This window comes from Heteronotia binoei, chromosome 21 (genome assembly GCF_032191835.1).
Source record: "Heteronotia binoei isolate CCM8104 ecotype False Entrance Well chromosome 21, APGP_CSIRO_Hbin_v1, whole genome shotgun sequence".
NCBI lineage: Eukaryota > Metazoa > Chordata > Lepidosauria > Squamata > Gekkonidae > Heteronotia > Heteronotia binoei.
This window is the reverse complement of record NC_083243.1, coordinates 114,663,523-114,681,020: the sequence shown is the minus strand read 5'-3', so window position 1 is coordinate 114,681,020 and position 17,498 is coordinate 114,663,523. Positions and strand designations below refer to the sequence as shown.

The window sequence follows — 17,498 nt, the reverse complement described above, 5'->3', positions numbered from 1 at the left end:
TGCCTCCCTGCAAGGAAAGGCAGCCTTAGAGCGAGGCAGAGGTGCTGTGCCACATCTTTTGCCCACCTGAAACCTGGGCAGATGAAAGAGGTGGCATGGCCTCACACCGAGGCTGCCTCCCCAGTGAGGGAAGGCAGCCTCAAAATGAGGCAAAGGTGCTATGCCACCTCTTTTGCATGCCTGGAAGCTGGGCAGATGAAAAAAAGGTGGTGTGGCCTCGCTCGAGGCTGCCTGCCCTGAGAGAAAAAGCAGCCTCGGAGCGAGGTAGAGGTGCTGCCTCTTTCACCTGCCCTGGACCGTGGGCTGCCTCCCCACCATTTAAATACTCCCACTGATCGGGGGGGGGGGTGTCTTTAAATAGGAGGGGGGAGGCAGATCAGCAGAAGCAGCCCCACCACTCCCCCTTTTAAAGATCGCCCTATGGGGGCAGGGATGGGGGGCATGCAGTGGGGTAGTGGTTGGAGGCAGCAAAACCCCCAGCACCACCCCTGCTTGGATACAGCTAGAGAAGCTTAGTTATAGTCTTGGGGGCATAGTTTGGGTTGCCAGGTCCAATTCAGGAAATATTTGGGGACTTTGGGGGTGGAGCCAGGAGCAAGGTTGCGACAAGCACAATTGAACTCTGAAGGGAGTTCTGGCTATCACATTTAAAGGGAGTGTGCTCCCTCTAAATGCCTTCCCTTTATTGGAAATAATGGAGGCTGGGGGCACATTTTTTGGAGGCTAATAGAATTGGACCCCCTAGTCCAATCTTTTTGAAACTTGACAGTGTTTTTGAGGAGAGGCACCAGATGCTATGCAGAAAATGTGGTGCCTCTACCTCAAAAAACATGTCCCCCAGAGCCCCAGATAGCCACAGACCGATTCTCCATTATACCCTATGGGGACCAGTCTCCAGATGGTATTTTGGAGTGCCCAGAAGACATTCAACTCCCCCCCCCACACACTTTCTGACAATCCTGAAGTAGGAGAAGGTCTTCAGAACCAGGGGATTGGCAACCCTTAGTAGAGAGTTTTGCAGAAATTTGGATAATACCTAGTACAAGTTCCCTAAATGAAAACAAAGGAATAACATTGCCTCTGATGTTTGGGTGGCCCAGTTGATACTTCCATTTTTCTGCTGAGAACACAAGAACAGCCCTGCTGGATTAAACCAGTCATTCATCTAGTTCAGCATCCTGTTTCACACAGTGACCAACAAACAAGGCATAGAGCCCAAGGCCTCTGTTTAATACTACCTAAATACAGGCAGAACAAATGAAAATATGAACTGTTTAAAAAAGAGCTGGCAATAATTCTAGAAATCTTGCTTATCACTGTACCTCTATAAGAAATTAAGAATATACATGAACTGCTGTATAATGAAGTACTGCTGATTGCTTTTTCCTTGTTTACTTACAAAGTTTGTCAGATGACTTTGTTTCTTCGTTATCATGAAAGAAGGAGACACCTGAGGGGGAAATCATAAAATTCAGCATTAATACTCTTTTTGTGTGTGTGTTTAGCTTTTCTGTACAGCCTTAAAAGTACTGCCCTAAAGATATAAAACTGAGTCCCTGCTCTAAAAAGGACTCTTAACACAGCCTTTCTAACCTACTTTTCTGGACATGTAAACTTCTCTCATTCTACTTGCCTTCATGATCTAACAGTTTTAAATGAGTCTTTCCCGCGTGTCCCATTTTGCCTTCATTGCTCTCTAACTGCCAAACCAAACGTTACAGAATCCATGGGTCTGACCTGTAGATGCCAACACCCAGGGCTATTTTTGTGGGGAAAGCCCAGCAGGAACTTATTTGCATATTATGTCACACCCCCTGATGTCACCATTGTTTCACACAGGGCTTTTTTGCAGAAAAAAACAACAGAAACTCATTTGCAAATTAGGCCACACCCCCTGATGCCAAGCCAGCTGGAACTGCAGTCCTCTGCATTCCTGCTAAAGAAAAGCCCTGTCAACACCATTTTAGAGAGGAAATCAGCCATTCAAAAATCCTGTGGTGGGAGGCTGTTTTGGAGCTTACAAAGGCACACCTGGAGCAGGGTTGCTAATCCCCAGTTGGGGGCATGGGATCACCTGGTTTTGATTATACCCTCTGGCAGGGGTCATTTAATAGAAAAAGAGGTGCCAGAGCTCATTAGCACAACTCATTTGCATATGCCACACACCCCTGACATCACTATAAGGTATACTAAATTATATCAGCTCAGCATCTACCTTAAAATATTTCTTGAATTATAATTGTCATAATAAAACCTTACTCCCATGATAAAGATTTCCATCTGTCTGTTTTATATGTTTTGGTTATTTCCCCTTTTTTGTGCAGAAAAACATATTAGAAAGTTTGTCAAATCTTAAGAGTTCAGCAGAATTCTCACAGAAGGTTTAAACAATGGAGCCCAGAAGCAAGTATTGGAGGGGGGTGGAGCTAATGAAAGAAAGAGCACAATAAAATTAGAGGTTCTGGAGTTCTGCTCCTGTGAGTTCCTGCCCAAAATGAGGCCTGCTCTCTGGAGACCAGTTGCCATAGGGTTTAATGGAGAATCAATCTGTGGTTATCTGGGACTCTAGGGGGCTGTTGGTAGAGGCACCAAATTTTCAGCATAGCATCTGGTGCCTCTCCTAAAAACATCCCCAAGTTTCAAAAGATAGGACTAGGGGTCCAATTTTATGAACCCCCAAAGAAGATGCCCCTAGCCTTCATTATTTCCAAATGTTGTTTCCAAACGGAGGGAAGGCATTTAAAAGGCACATGGTCCCTTTAAATGTGATGGCCAGAACTCCCTTCAGAGTTCAAGTGTGCTTGTCTCACCCTTGCTCCTGGTTCCACCCCCAAAATCCCCAGATATTTCTTGAGTCAGACCTGGCAACCCTACCTAGGAGGGGGAACAAGAACACCTGGTCCCACCATACCCTATAAAGATCTGGTACTCACTGCATTTTTAAATGGCCAAATTCTTCTCTAAAATGGTGTTGGCAGCCACAAGTCTGAGTCATGGATGCCGTAATATTTAGTTTGGTCCTAATTCACCAGATAATTCACAAGCTCCTGGAAGGCTTCACATAGAATATGTGGACCATTTTGCCAGTAGTGGTCTGGAGCTTCTATTGCTAGCTTCATATTTACCTTCTCTTTGTCCTGCATCCTCCTTATTCATTGACATGCCTACTCTGAAACCCTTTCCAGTCTGTCTGTCCTGTGTTCCTGATCCCAATTTCCTGTCTTTCCTTTTCCACATCACTTTTTAGTCTTGTACACCAATTTGGTATACAATGTTTGATTTTGTATTTGGACTTGTGTGACTGCATTTCCACTTTATTGTTAACTCTGTTTTTATCTTGCCATCTATGGATCAACCTGAGCTTATGCCCAGAGCTGTTCCCTACCTGCCAGTCCCTACCAATATCTTGTAAGTCTCATGCTTCCAGTTTCTAAAGTGGAAGACAGTGGGACTTGCCTGAAAATAATACCAATATTCAGGGGTGGAATTCTAGCAGGAGCTCCTTTGCATATTAGGCCACACATCCCTGATGTAGCCAATCCTTCTGGAGCTTACAAAAAAGAGCCTTGTATGCTCTTGGAGGATTGTCTACATCAGGGGTGTGTGGCCTAATATGCAAAGGAGCTCCTGTTAGAAGTCCACCCCTGCCAATATTAATGATAACCATGAGAACAACCTTAACACAGAAACATGTTCTATTTCTTCTAGAAGTGAGATATTAAGTAGCTTTGCTGGTCACATGCATGTTAGATGTCCATTGTGATCCTTCTTCCCGCAGTCTACCTGAATTGTGCTCAGTGCCAGATTTAAGTCTCTGGGGCTATCAGGTCAGCATTGGGCACAAATATATCAACCGTACAAGGAATAAAACAGTTTGAGGCTGATTAGATCTATGGCACACTGACCATGAGATTTGATGTTCTGTAGGATAAAATACAGATATTCGCCACAAATGCCCGCTGCGTTTAAAAACTCCTCTTGAGTCATACTGCATAGCTGCTGGCCATTTATGTTAAAGTGGGAAAAGGAAACGCAGTTGGCATCCAGTTTGTATTGATCACAGCAGAACTGCAGCCATTCACAGACATTGTGCCTTGTCCAGTACTCTGGGTGGATGGATGTCCAGGAAGAATTGCAGCCTGCCAAAATGTAATGAGGAAAAAAGATGGAGTTGAACTCTGAATGGCTCATCATACAAATAGTTTAACTTTCTCAACAATAAAATCTTCTAATTTACAGCCTATTCAACTAATGCGCAAACAAATGGGCACAAAATGGACTGGCAAAGCAGGCAGAGAGTGGAGGATGACTGAGACAGAAAATGCGTGAAATTTGGACAAGAGCCTTAAGATACTTTAGCAACCATGACATTTGCTAATAGCGAGCTGTTGTACTGGGTCCACATCTGAAAGTTAGCCCAGATCTAGCCATGGATATTCATTGTGATAATGAATGGCTGTGTTGGTCTGACTGTACAAAATAATCAAAAGTGAACGACAATAGCATGCCCTTCTGTGAACTTCCCTGGGACACCCAAGCTGCATTTGACAAATTGGGATGTGTGGATAATGAATGTGTGGCAGGGTAATAAGCTTTTGCATTGAGTTGTGCAGAAGATCCTGATTCCCACTCTCTGTGTTGATTTATTCACACTTTTCATGTTATCTAAATACAGTTGTAGCTGGTCTGTGTCGGCAATGCAATCTTTGACTAGGAAGTTCTGTGCCTTGTTCTTTATGTCCCCCTTTATCAAAATGGACATTTTAGTGGGCAATTTAGACCTACTTTCTTTCTTTTGAACTCTGATTTCCGAATATAGTTTCTGCTTCACTGTAGGATGAATGAAGTGGTCTTGTTCCTTTGTATCATCTATATTTCTGTCTTAACTTGTACCATGAGATAAAATTAACTGCTTTTCTAATGTTCTAGTTAGTAATGTACAGTAAGTAACCTTGACATGCTTTAACATTCACTAAAAGAAGATAGATATCAGCTTTGCTGGCAATAAAAATTCTGATGCATGTTCCCTCACTGCACAGAAAAATTCCAGTGAGGCCTAATTCAGTCTCCTTTAGTTTTGCTCTTAAAAAGAATAAAGATCAGATCATTTTGAAAGTCAGAAGAAAGCACTGCTAGATGCAATCATGTACATAACTGGTTTGTATAATTTTTAACATGATTGTGAGGCATTCTATGGGCCCCTGCCAAGGGCATACTGGGTAAAAGGTATCCCTTATCATCCTTCAGCCCCAATTCTCTCAGAGTACAAGTGTCAGTCATGCCTGGGTTAGAAGTAAACCAGAGTATGGCCTGGAAGTGTACACTACAACCAACATGGAGTAGAACCAAACAAAATGATTCTGGCAGCAAAAGGACAAGTCTAACTTGCTTTTGGGAAGTGGCTGTAGGGTGTCTGTCAGACTAATGGTTTTTCCCTGATCTAAGACAAAATAAGCATTCTCTCTATTATGGAGTCCACAGGAAAGAAGAGATTTTTCCTCATCACAAAACCAAACACCTGGTTCCTCCCTTCCTGACCACAGAATGTGAAAATTATGGTTTGTTTTGTTTCATTCGGTTGCCCAATTTGGTGGTTCAGTTCATTTCGTGTTTTTTCAATTTCCCAAATGATTACGGTTCATTGCTTTGTTCATTTCAGGAAGGCATAGAACAGCCCCCCATGTGGGCTAGATGCTGAACTTGGGGCAAACTCTTCAGGGGACTCTCCACTATCTGTTCTTCAAGTTTGGCACAAATTGGATTTTTGGGGGCTGAGTTACAGTCCCCCAAAGCAGGTTCCCCAGGAAACTGCTCACCTAGCAGCTGAGGAAAGAAAGGGAAGCCACCCTACAGCTTCTGGTTGGTTTCATCCTGAAGGAAGACTGGAAACTGACTAGATGTCACAGCTCCACTCTCCTGGCCCCTGCACTTCTCACCAGTTTCACTGAAAACTGATGAGAAGCACAGGGGCCGGGGAGAGCTGAGCTGTGGCATCTAGTAAGTTTAATTGTAAACTGACTAGAAGTGCAGGTTGTCAGGGAGAGCATTGCTGTGGTGTCCAGTCAGTTTCACTGGAAACTGACTAGAATTCCACATGCCAATGCCAGGTTATTGAGAAAAATGAAGCAAACACAAACCCAACAACATGTCAAGAAAAAAGTGCTTGTTTGTGTTCATGTTCTGGTGCTATGGGATCAGCCAAACCAGTTTGGAATGAACCACGAATCAGCCATTTTTAGCACAAATCATGATTTGTGGTTCAGTTCATGCCCATCCTTAACCCTAATTGATGGGCTATTCATCCAACTGAGCAGCCTTTTCTTTCTAGCCATCAAGGGTCATTAGCAACACATTACCAAACCTACCTTCTTGGCTAACATTATGTCAAGAGACATTAACAATTCCTGGTTACACACAGAAACCCATCCATTTACACAGATAAAAATATGACATCTCTGACCGATTCCCCACTAGCTTTGTTCGGGTCTCGTTGCTCCTTTTCCCATCGGTGCTTCTGCTGGATTTTGCATGAGTTGCCCCGTCTCTTTTCAAGTTCCCTCCACAGCAGGCAGGATCCTCTGAAAACTGGTTTCTGCCTGTGCTGGAGGGAACTTGAAAAGAGGTGGGGCAATTTGCCACTCTGGGACAGCTTGTGTGAAATCCAGCAGAAACGCCACAGGAAAAGGAGCAATGAGACTGGAACAAGGCTACTGAGGAAATGGTCCCTATCTTTTCCTGGGTGTTTAAAAATACTGAACCTCATCCAGCATTTCTTAGTACCATTGTTTTACTCCCACTTAATCTCATAATTGCATTGTTTTAATGTCAGGTATATCAGCATACCCCCAGTTAACATTTTTGCCTATATCTGGACAAGCACTTCTCTATTGTGGGTATGTCTTGTCTCAGACGCCCACTGGCATCACATCCCCAAATTTGTTTTGGTCCTTCTGTGAGGCAATGTTCATTTCACAGCCTTTCTCCATGGAATCTGCTCTCCTGGATAGCTAAAATATCACCCTTTCTAAAACCCCTTCTAAAATCTCTCTCATCCCTGTATTTTGGCAACTTGTGTGAGCATGTTTGTCAGTGTGCATTTATTCTCTGTATGTGTACATTATTTTAGAAACTAAAATAATAAAACAACCTATCTTGGTTAACCAACAGTCTGGTTAATTTTGAGAGTTCTCTAGGGGAAAATCCCCATAAACTTTGGTGGAGAATCTTGCTTTTACCCCCTCTCACTAAGCCTAAGGTCTCCTTTTAAAGCTAATGTTCCCTCAAATATTAGGGGGGGAAACCACCTCTGAGTAACATGATGGCTTTTATTTCATGGCATTTTCATTTTACTTAGAACTTTCAGTAATCTGAGAGCTCACTGTTTTGAAGAGGGGGGAAAATACCTTTGAGTATTCTTTGTGTGTGTGCACATGTTTGTGTGTGTGTATCGATATACATAGATTCCCAGAAGCAGCTTTAGATTGTCATTTGTGAGAAAGTAGAAACTGAGAGAGAGTTTTATTGCATTAATTGAGCAAGGTTGGCAAGAATAGATAGAGATGAATTACAAGCAAAACATTAAGAACTGGAGTGGGGAGGCAAGGCTTCATGAACAATCACCACTAATTACCGAGTATCAGAAAACCTGCTGAAAGTTCTGGGAATTCACCTCCTTTTTTCATGGTAGAAATGTAAATAAAAAGGCTAGTTACATGTGTTGGTATGGAAAGTAGAACTGAATATTAAAAACAACATAGAAATATATTTGTCTCTATTCCCAGGACTTGGCAGGGCAAAGGGCAACAAAGGGCAAAGGAAGACTTCTCTAAAAGAAAGGCTGATCAATAAGATTAATAAGAACTTTAACATGTTGCTCATTGGGCAGGGCAGCCTTAGGCCAGCTCCTTCCATACAGCACCAGTCTGCATCAGCTACTTTTCTTGTAATAGTATTTTAATTAGTTTCATTGATTAATGGAGATTATATGAGTCCAAGCCATCTTGTGCAATATCTGGAAATATAAATATTTTTAAACACCAATATGCAGAGAAAATTTGTGATTTTAATTGTATTGACTTTATAATAGTGGTCATAAGCTACCTCATAAGCATCAGCTATTTTGAAATATACAAATGAACACATTGGTCCTGGCAGACAACAACTCCCATTCAGGCTGAAATAGGCTCTTGCAGCTGTCTGTAGCACAGGAAAGAAAAACTTGTGACTTGGAGTCTTTTGCTGATGCTACCACCTATCCACTTAAAAAGTGGAACATGCTTAAATTGTTTGTGTTTGTAAAGTATTCTCAAATCACATCTGACTTATGGCAACCTCATAAGGGTTTCAACGCAAGAGACTAATAGAGAAGAAGATAGAAGAAGATATTGGATTTATATCCTGCCCTCCACTCCGAAGAGTCTCAGAGCGGCTCACAATCTCCTTTACCTTCCTCCCCCACAACAGACACCTTGTGAGGTGCGTGGGGCTGGAGAGGGCTCTCACAGCAGCTGCCCTTTCAAGGACAACCTCTGCCAGAGCTATGGCTGACCCAAGGCCATGCTAGCAGGTGCAAGTGGAGGAGTGGGGAATCAAACCCGGTTCTCCCAGATAAGAGTCCGCACACTTAACCACTAAACCAAACTGGCTTCCTCTGCATAGCGACCCTGGAACTCCTTTGTGGTCACCCATCCGAATACTAATCAGGGCTAACTTGTTTAGCTTCTGTGATCTGATGAGATTAAGCTGACCTGGGCCATCCAAGTCAGGGGCTTAAATTAGTCTACATCATCAATATATCTAATTCACAACATGGCTAAGTCTGTGGATACTTAAATCCAAAGACTGGAGTTATGAACAGACAAGACAGACATCTCTACAAACCTGAGAAAAGCCCCAGGTTTTCAGAAAAATCTGAAATCTATTAAAGGCACATGTGGAGGGACTGAAACTCCCCAAAATAATAGCAGCAGCAACTGTAGCTTTAAGAAACTGGCCATGGCTAGGCAATAAAAGGCAGGGGAACAGAGCAGGACCCTTTCTTTTGGCTTTTGAGGGAGGCCTTTGAGGACCCTGGCAGCAACCACCAGATAACTTGATATCATGGCAACCTGCATGACTTGCCCCGGCCTGAATGTTTGCTATTAGCTGCCAGACCATGGAAACCAGTGTGGTGTTTCATGCTAAGATGTGGGAGAGCCAGGTTTAAATTTTCACTCTGTCACACCTGGGTGACCTTGAGCTAGTCATGTACTTTCATCCTACCCTATTTCACTGTATTGTTGTGAGCAGGGCTTTTTTTTTTTTTTAGCAGGAACAGTTCCTGATGGCTTGGCATCAGGGTGTGTGGCCTGATATGCAAATGAGCTCCTGCTGGGCTTTTCCGACCAAAAAGCCCTGTGTGAAACAAGGGTGATCTCAGGGGTGTGGCATAACATACAAATGAATTCCTGCTTGTCTTTTTCTACAAAAAAAGCCCTGGTTGTGAACATAACATGGAGGAGAAGAGAAAGATGTAAGCTGCTCTGGGTGTACTTTGTGGAAAAAGGCAGGACATAAATGAAATAATAAATATAGCTGAAGATGGAAGGCGGATAAAGGTAAGTTGGCTGGTGGGTGAGAAGGAGAGAGGCTATGGGGGCTTTTGGAAAAGAGAAAGAGAAAGAGAAAATAGTGTGTGAGGAATAAATGAGAAGCCCACCTCAAGTCTTTGTGGATGCCCCACTTGTCCACTTCCATTGCAAAGGAAATAGTGATGAGCTCCTCTGTGTACCAATTGTGTTTGTCTGGATACACTGATCTCTCTCATAGCAAAACTATAAATATGAATTACAAATCTACATCCTTAAATACTTGTGATTGGTCCAAACATCTTATTGTGCTGAAACACCCCAGTGTTGTCCCACATCATCACAAGGAGATCCATTTGCTATTTACACTATTATATAGAAAACATTTGTGTAATCGCAGTGAGCACAACTATGATTGCCTTCAAGTGTCCAGCTTCTCTGAATTTTCATTCACAACCAAATTTCTGCCATTGTGAAATCACAAACAAGAACAGAGTTAAAATTAAAGTGTTTTAATTTAAAGCTATCCAAATTACATGCCATTTACTTAAAGATTTATACCTTGATTCTCAATCAAAAACTGCTTTCTCTGGTAACTAAAAGCACAATTAAAAACAACTAAAATCACTATACTAGAAGAGCCATTGCATTAAAAAGCACTAGACAGACAAGAATAAAATGTAGATGAAAACAGCAGGACAATCTTAAAAGAGCAGCAGTGATAAAAATTGTGAACTAAAATAAAATCCAAGATACAGAAGGCAAAGGAAGAAAATCAGTTAATCTAAACTAACATCTTCAGATCCATCTGGAAATCTAGCTTTAACACCATCAACAAACTGTGGATTTGCTTCTTCAAAGGAAATGTGATCTCCATGTGGAATAAGCTAAAATCTTGTTCTTGGATTAGCACCTTTACTGGACAAAGCATCTTCATTTCATCTAGACTGAGCTTCAGTTTATTAATTAATGGCAGATACTTCTCTGTGAAGGAGAACAAGAAGCAATTGTGGTATGTGAATGAATTCTGCTGGTGTAAATCTTCCTCATCTTAGAACAATTTCAATGCCTTTTGTTATTCAGGTTTAAGTTCTAACATGCAACTTGCCAAAACTGGACCTTTCTATTTCCAATGGCACATATTAAGAAATTAACAATGACCAAGTACAAATAGCAATAAAGACACATAAAAAGCAATAGCCAGTACAATTCAGTACAGTCATAGAAGAAGCAACACAAAGCCATAGTGCTCACTATGAGGACTGAGGACTGGAAGGTAGCAAATGTCACCCCCATCTTTAAAAATGGTTCCAGAGGAGATCCAGGAAATTACAGGCCAGTAAGTCTGACTTCAATACCAGGAAAGTTGGTAGAAACCATTATCAAGGACAGAATCTTATGCTTGCAGACTGCAGTGTAGCTGCTAGGCTGCATGAGCAGAGTTTGTTTCCCTGGATGGGAAGAGTCAGGAGGCGCCCATTTCGGCGCACAGAGAAAAAGGCGGAATCTGACAGTCTAACTGTTAGACTGTCAGATCTGCGCTCCTCGTTGGCTCCTTCGTCTTGGCAGGCGATCGGCTGAGGCTTTTCTTTTGTTTTTGGTTGGATGTCGGGGTTTGTTGGGGCAGTCGACTGGGCAGCGGTGGGTGAAGCGTTGGCTAGAGTGTTGGCTGCAGTGCTGCGGGCTGGTGGCAGCAGTGGAGGACGTGGGGTTGTCCTTCTTGTTGGCTGAGTCTGCCTAGGGTTTGGGGTCTGCTGGGACAGGGGTTGTGGAGCCCAGGGGTTGGTCTTTCCCCTTTTAATTTTTGAGGGTGTGGGCCTGTGGGGCAACCTGGGTTTTTTATTATTGCCCTTGAAATTCACACGTGAATGTAGAATTGTTTATAGAACCTTTGATGTGCCATTTTAAAGCATCTACTCTAGTGTTACAAAGTATCAGTTCCAATCTTCAGCTCGAATGAGCCAAATGGATTATCAATAAACCTAACTTTGTTTCAAAAACCGAGGACTGGTTATTTTGAAATCTCATGCTTGACATTTTGGAACTGATACTTTGTATCAGTTTGGTTACATAAAGACACTGCATCTGGTCAATAGGCAATTCTGTTGGCCTCAAATGAAGAAAGATATTTCAAAATTTGTAACTACTTGCCCCGTGTGTATAATGGCAAAAAAGCGAGGTGGGAAACCCCCCAGGCTCCTTCAACCCACTCAGACTGCAGAGCGGCCATGGTCTGTAGTGTCTATGGACTTTATAGTGGAGTTACTGGCTTCTCAGGGCAGGACCGTAATACTAGTAATAGTGGACACGTTTTCAAAGCAAGCGCATTTCATTCCGTGCAAAAGGCTGCCCACTGCAAAGAAGCTGGAGTACCTATTTTTCCAACACATTGTTAGAGTCCACTCCTTCCCCGATAAGGTCATTAGTGACCGTGGCCCGCAGTTCATTGCCAACTTTTGGCGGGAGTTCTGCAAACTAATGGGCATGGAACAGGGGTTGAGCTCCACCTATCACCCACAGACGGACGGGCAGACGGAATGCGTGAACGCGCTTCTAGAACAGTATTTACGGTGCTATGTGAACTATCAACAGACCAATTGGGTGGAGCTGCTGCCGTTTGCAGAATATGGATACAATAATAGCCTCCATAGCTCAACCAAAGCATCTCCGTTTAAAATTGTGAATGGCTACAAGGGGAAACCATTCCCCCTGTTTCCCAAGGACAATGGGACCAAAATCCCCTCCTCTTGTCAGCAGTGGTGGGAGACGCTGGGAAAGGGGTGGACTGTAATTCAAGAAAACATGGATGCAGCCAAATGGGATTATAAAGCACATTATGACAAAAAGCACACCCCAGAATGGGACTTTAAAGTAGGAGAGACTGTGTTTCTATCTACGAAGAATTTGCCATTGCCACAAACCTCCAGGAAACTTGCTTACAAATATCTGGGGCCCTTTAAAATAAAGAGGGTGATAAACAAAATGACAGTGGAACTAGAATTACCAAAACTGTTTAGTAAAATTCACCCTGTTTTCCATTGCAGCCTTTTTTGGCGAGATCCAAGGGCTATGAGTTGGCATCCCCGCCCACTGGAGCCCAAACCTATTCAAGTGAAGGGTCAAAGTCATCATGAGGTGCAAAAGATATTGGATGCGAGAGAGAAAAGAGGGGTGTTAAACTTCTAAGTGCACTGGAAGTATTTCCCCCCTAGTTGTGATGAATGGGTGAAAGCATCTAACCTCTGAGCCCCACTCTTCCTTAAAAGATTTTACCTATTACACCCAGACAAACCCTGAGCAAGAGCTTAGGGGGGGAAGTATGTCAAGCATTGTGTATTCAACATATATTAAAGAAGCCAGATCTTAGAATTGTTACCTTTATATTATAGAATTAAGATTGTAGAGTTGTTACTAACCCAAAGTTAAAAATGTGAGCACATCAAAGTAGCAGCCCCCACCTTTCTTCTTTCGCTTTTACTAACAAATGCAGGAATGTCCTCTATGAAGATAAGACCTCCTGGGACTTGTTCCCAGGCCCAGCCAGGCCTGAACCCAGGATGCGCTAGCTGCAATATAGATAAGGAACCCAGAGTGTGAATTTCACACGTGAATGTAGAATTGTTTATAGGACCTTTGATGTGCCATTTTAAAGCATCTACTCTAGTGTTACAAAGTATCAGTTCCAATCTTCAGTTCGAATGAGCCACATGGATTATCAATAAACCTAACTTTGTTTCAAAAAACAAGGACTTGTTATTTTGAAATCTCATGCTTGACAGTTGGCAGGTGACCATTTTGGAGAGCCTCCCCCTCCCCCCCATTTTTCTCCTACTGGAGACATTGGTGTGCACCAGAGGCCATTTTGAGTTCCCTTTCTTCTTCCAGGGGGAAGCCATTTTAGAGTGGAGCTGCAGGAGGCCATTTTGTGGTCTTGTGCTTGCTATTTAGATGGCTGGTGGAAAAGGGTCGGGCAAGCCCAAAAGAAAAAAGCCAGTACCTAAGGCGCCCAAGGCCCCTGCAAAAAGGCCACCACCACCATTATCCTCTTCTGATGAGAAGGGTGATGTGGTTGATTCCTATACTGCTTGTAGATTGAGAGCATTGGAACAGGCAGCGGGCATCCTTTCTCCAGGTGGGGAGAATGGTGTGAGGCAATCTAAGAAGGGTAAGCAGGCGAGTATTCTCACCAGGCTGTCTATTCTTGAGGGCAGGTCTGGTGGAGTCATGCCTGGCAGGGATGCTGGCCTTTGCAGTCCGGATGTGGGTTTAATGGCGGCGGCTGGAGCATCGTGGGTCGGTTTGCCATTGGTTCCTGCTGGATTCGGAGGTAGATCGGGTGATAATTTACAGGCGGGGCCTGGGCAGGTTTGGCCATGAGGAGCATGGGGGCCTACCTTGGCGGCTGGGCAGGGCGCTTCCATGTCAAGCGCGGGAGCGCCTGCCTCCTCTGCATTGGGTGCATTTCAGTATTGGGCTTGGCCATGTGGGCAAGGCGTTCCTAGTGTGTACCTGGGCGCAGGGCATCCTGGCATGGCTGGTTCCTTTATGGGGGCACCCTCAACATATGGGATGGTGCCTTTTGCTGCTTTGCCGTTTGGGGAGGTTGCCTTGCCGCTGGGGGACCAATTGCTTCCCGCTACTAGGGAAAAAATATTAAAAGGGGAGTACGCGGATATTTTTCTCTTTTCTTTCGGGAGGTTGAGAAAAAAGACAAGGAAGAATTGGATGAGAAAGAGAAGGAAAAATTGAAAAAATGGAAGGTGGACAGGACCTGGGCTAATTGGCGTCCTAAATTCTGTATTTATGCCAGGGTGATTGCGAGGGCACAGCTGTGGTGGGTGGCATCCCTGTTCCAGTATTTGGACATAATTTATAAAGGCTATACGGCCTTTAGTGGACCAGCCAGGTTACAATATGACTGGGAATCTAGGATGAGGGCTGCCCTGTATCTGTCCTTTCAGTGGGATCGGATCCATCAGCAGCTTTGGCTGCAGGTTATGTTCCCGGCTAGGCCTAATCTGGGTGATCGCTCTGATAGTGGTCACTTGGTGAGTAGGTCATCCACATCCACTGCTGGTTCATCAGGCTCTCCCCGTGGTGCAGCGGGGCAGGCGGTTCAACCCCGCATGCTCTGCTGGGAATTTGGATCCCTTGGGGTATGTAATAGGAAGGCATGCCAGTTCAAGCACGAGTGCCCCATGTGTGGTGGTTCCCACTCATTTGACAACTGCCCTAGAGCCCGTGGGTGTAAAAATACGAAGAAGTCTAGCGGGAGCGGAGGTGCCTTTCCAGCTAAGAAAGGGGCCCAGCCCGATAAGGGTGGGACCTCTTGAGCAGTGGCTGTCGAGGTACCCTCGAAGGGTTGATAGTTTGTATTTGTTAGAAGGTTTTAAAGTTGGGTTTAGGATCCCTTTTCAGGGTCCTCAAGTTCCGTTTATGTCAGAAAACCTTAAGTCAGTTCAGGGCTTGGAGCAGGTCATTAGAGCTGGCTGAGGGAAGGATACTGGGTCCTTTTTCACATCCTCCAGTGAGTACTCTTAGAGTCTCACCTTTGGGTGTGGTGCCTAAAAAGGCGCCTGGTGAATTTCGTTTGATTCACCATTTGTCTTTTCCTAAGGGGAAATCCATGAATGATGGGATCCCGGAGCACTTATGCTCTGTTAGGTACACCAGCTTTGACCAGGCTATTGCCGTGGTGAGGCGTTGCGGGGTGGGGGCAGAATTGGCAAAATGCGACATTAAGTCTGCGTTTCGCCTTTTACCTGTCCATCCCGATGATTTTGAACTTCTAGGGTTTTCTTTTGAGGGTCAATGTTACATGGATAGAGCATTGCCAATGGGCTGCTCTGTGTCATGTTTGGCTTTCGAGCGTTTCAGCACATTTTTGGAATGGGCTGCGTGGGCGAAAGTGGGTTTGCAGGATGTCGTTCATTATTTGGATGACTACCTTTTTGTGGGTCCCGAGGGGACTGGGCGTTGTGGACAGTTGCTGTCTGGCTTTGTTGAGCTGGTGGCGGAGCTTGGGGTTCCTTTAGTGCCTGAGAAAACTGAAGGTCCGACCCAGAGGTTGACCTTTTTTGGGATTGAGATTTGGGACACTATTGAGCAGTTGAACTAGGGTCACCTGCAGCATGAGGGATGATTTGAGGGTTTGGTAGGAATTTTTGGAGTCCTTTAATGGAGTCTCTTTTTGGAGGGACGACATGAGGCTCAAAGCTGAGCTTCAGGTCATGTCTGATGCTGCTGGTTCCTTGGGCTTTGGAGTCTATTTCCGTGGACATTGGTGTGAGGATAGTTGACCTGACTCCTGGGTAAAGGTTGGTGTGAACCGGGATCTTACGTTTCTCGAGTTCTTTCCCATTTTAGTTGCTGTTTGGCTGTGGGGGAAGGATATCGCCAATCACACTGTCCATTTTTGGTGTGATAATATGGCAGTGGTCCACGTCATTAATTCCATTTCATCCAAATCTGGCCGGGTTATGAGATTGGTGAGGGCCTTCACTCTGCGCTGTATGCAGCTTAACATTTTGTTTTTAGCCAAGCATGTTCCTGGGGTGAGTAATGGGGTGCCTGATGCTCTATCTTGTAAACAGATGGAGAGGTTTTTTCAGCTGGCCCCAGATGCCGACAGAGAGCCGGTGCCAATGCCCCAGGAGCTATGGCTGATTGGAGAGCCAAGGCCTGCAGAGCAATAGCCATTGAGCCCAGCACCAGGAAGTCTTATGAACGGGCTGTGCGGCAGTTTGAAGACTTTAGGGCTGAGGTAGGGTATTGCAGGGTTTAGCTCCTCCCGGTGGAGCATTTGCTCCATTACTGTTTCAGTTTCAGTTTGCTTTATTACAGTCCATGACCAAATACACAGCACAATGCAGGCCAACAACAAGCACATAAAAATTGCAAAAATCAAGATGGACCTAAATAGGTAAAACGTAAGATATTTAAAAAATAAATGTGAAAATAAAATATAGGACATTAGTATAAATAATGAGACATGACAAATAATACAGTAGTGGTCAAACATCTTCTAGCTTAATAAATATAGTACGTATAATAAAAAATTTAAAAATTATACAGCTCCAGAAAAAAATATTAACTAGATTACACTGGTTAAAATTACAATCTGTTACCTCGACATTAACTTGTAAGAACCATAAAATGCAATTTGATTGCGTGGGAACAAAAATTGGCAACTTTATGCATGGTCTCTGTATTTATATAAGTTTCAGTAGCATTTGTGATGGTATACAGAGTACTCAGCCATTTAAGAAAAGATAAAATACAAGCTTGGAAATATTCAAAAAACAGTCAGTTCAGGACCCCTTCTTTACATAATCCTCACGAATTCTCCTAGCTGCCGCCATAAATTTGGCACAATTAATTGTGAATTGGGGGTTAAAATCTGATAACAGCGTCTTTCTGATTTTGAAATCAGAAAACCCGAGACATCCCTCCAACAAAGAATAAATGTACCTGGCTCGTATGCCAGGGTATAGGCCACACCCAAACAAAACATGGTCAATCGTTTCAACTTTATCTGCACCACAAGGACAAACCCGCTCAGCCATAGGCACCTTTCTAAAGCGGCCCTCAACAACTGCTGAAGGAAAGATATTACAACGGGCCATAGAAAAGGCCCTTCTGTGGGATGGTATTAGAGTTGAGAGATAGGGGGCTGGAGCTAACACATATCTCCTTTGAGGGGGAGCTAGAAAATCCGGGACCTTGGCAATATCATTCTGTCTCTCAATGTCTTGTAGTCTCTGTTTGACTATGGCCCTGGCTTGATCCAAGACCATTATCTGGAGAGATTCAAGTGAAAAGCCAAGCGTAGACAATTTTTGATGGATGGCTCTAACCCAAGAGGAACAATAACTATCCTTTAAAATCAACGATGTGATATTCGTGGGGCAATGGCTGAGATTAAGCCAAGTG

At 43.9% G+C, this 17,498-nt stretch overlaps 1 protein-coding gene across 1 annotated transcript in view; it reads right to left on the bottom strand.

Annotated features, from left to right (window-relative positions):
• Nucleotides 1-17,498, bottom strand: part of ELF5 (E74 like ETS transcription factor 5) — a 47,728-nt gene that overhangs the window by 4,175 nt on the left and 26,055 nt on the right. Inside the window, exons 3-4 of the mRNA XM_060261980.1 lie at nucleotides 3,906-4,139; nucleotides 1,400-1,450 (exon numbers count right to left, since the gene is read on the bottom strand). Of these exons, the coding sequence (XP_060117963.1) occupies nucleotides 1,400-1,450; nucleotides 3,906-4,139 (285 nt within the window). The remainder of the gene's footprint in view (nucleotides 1-1,399; nucleotides 1,451-3,905; nucleotides 4,140-17,498) is intronic.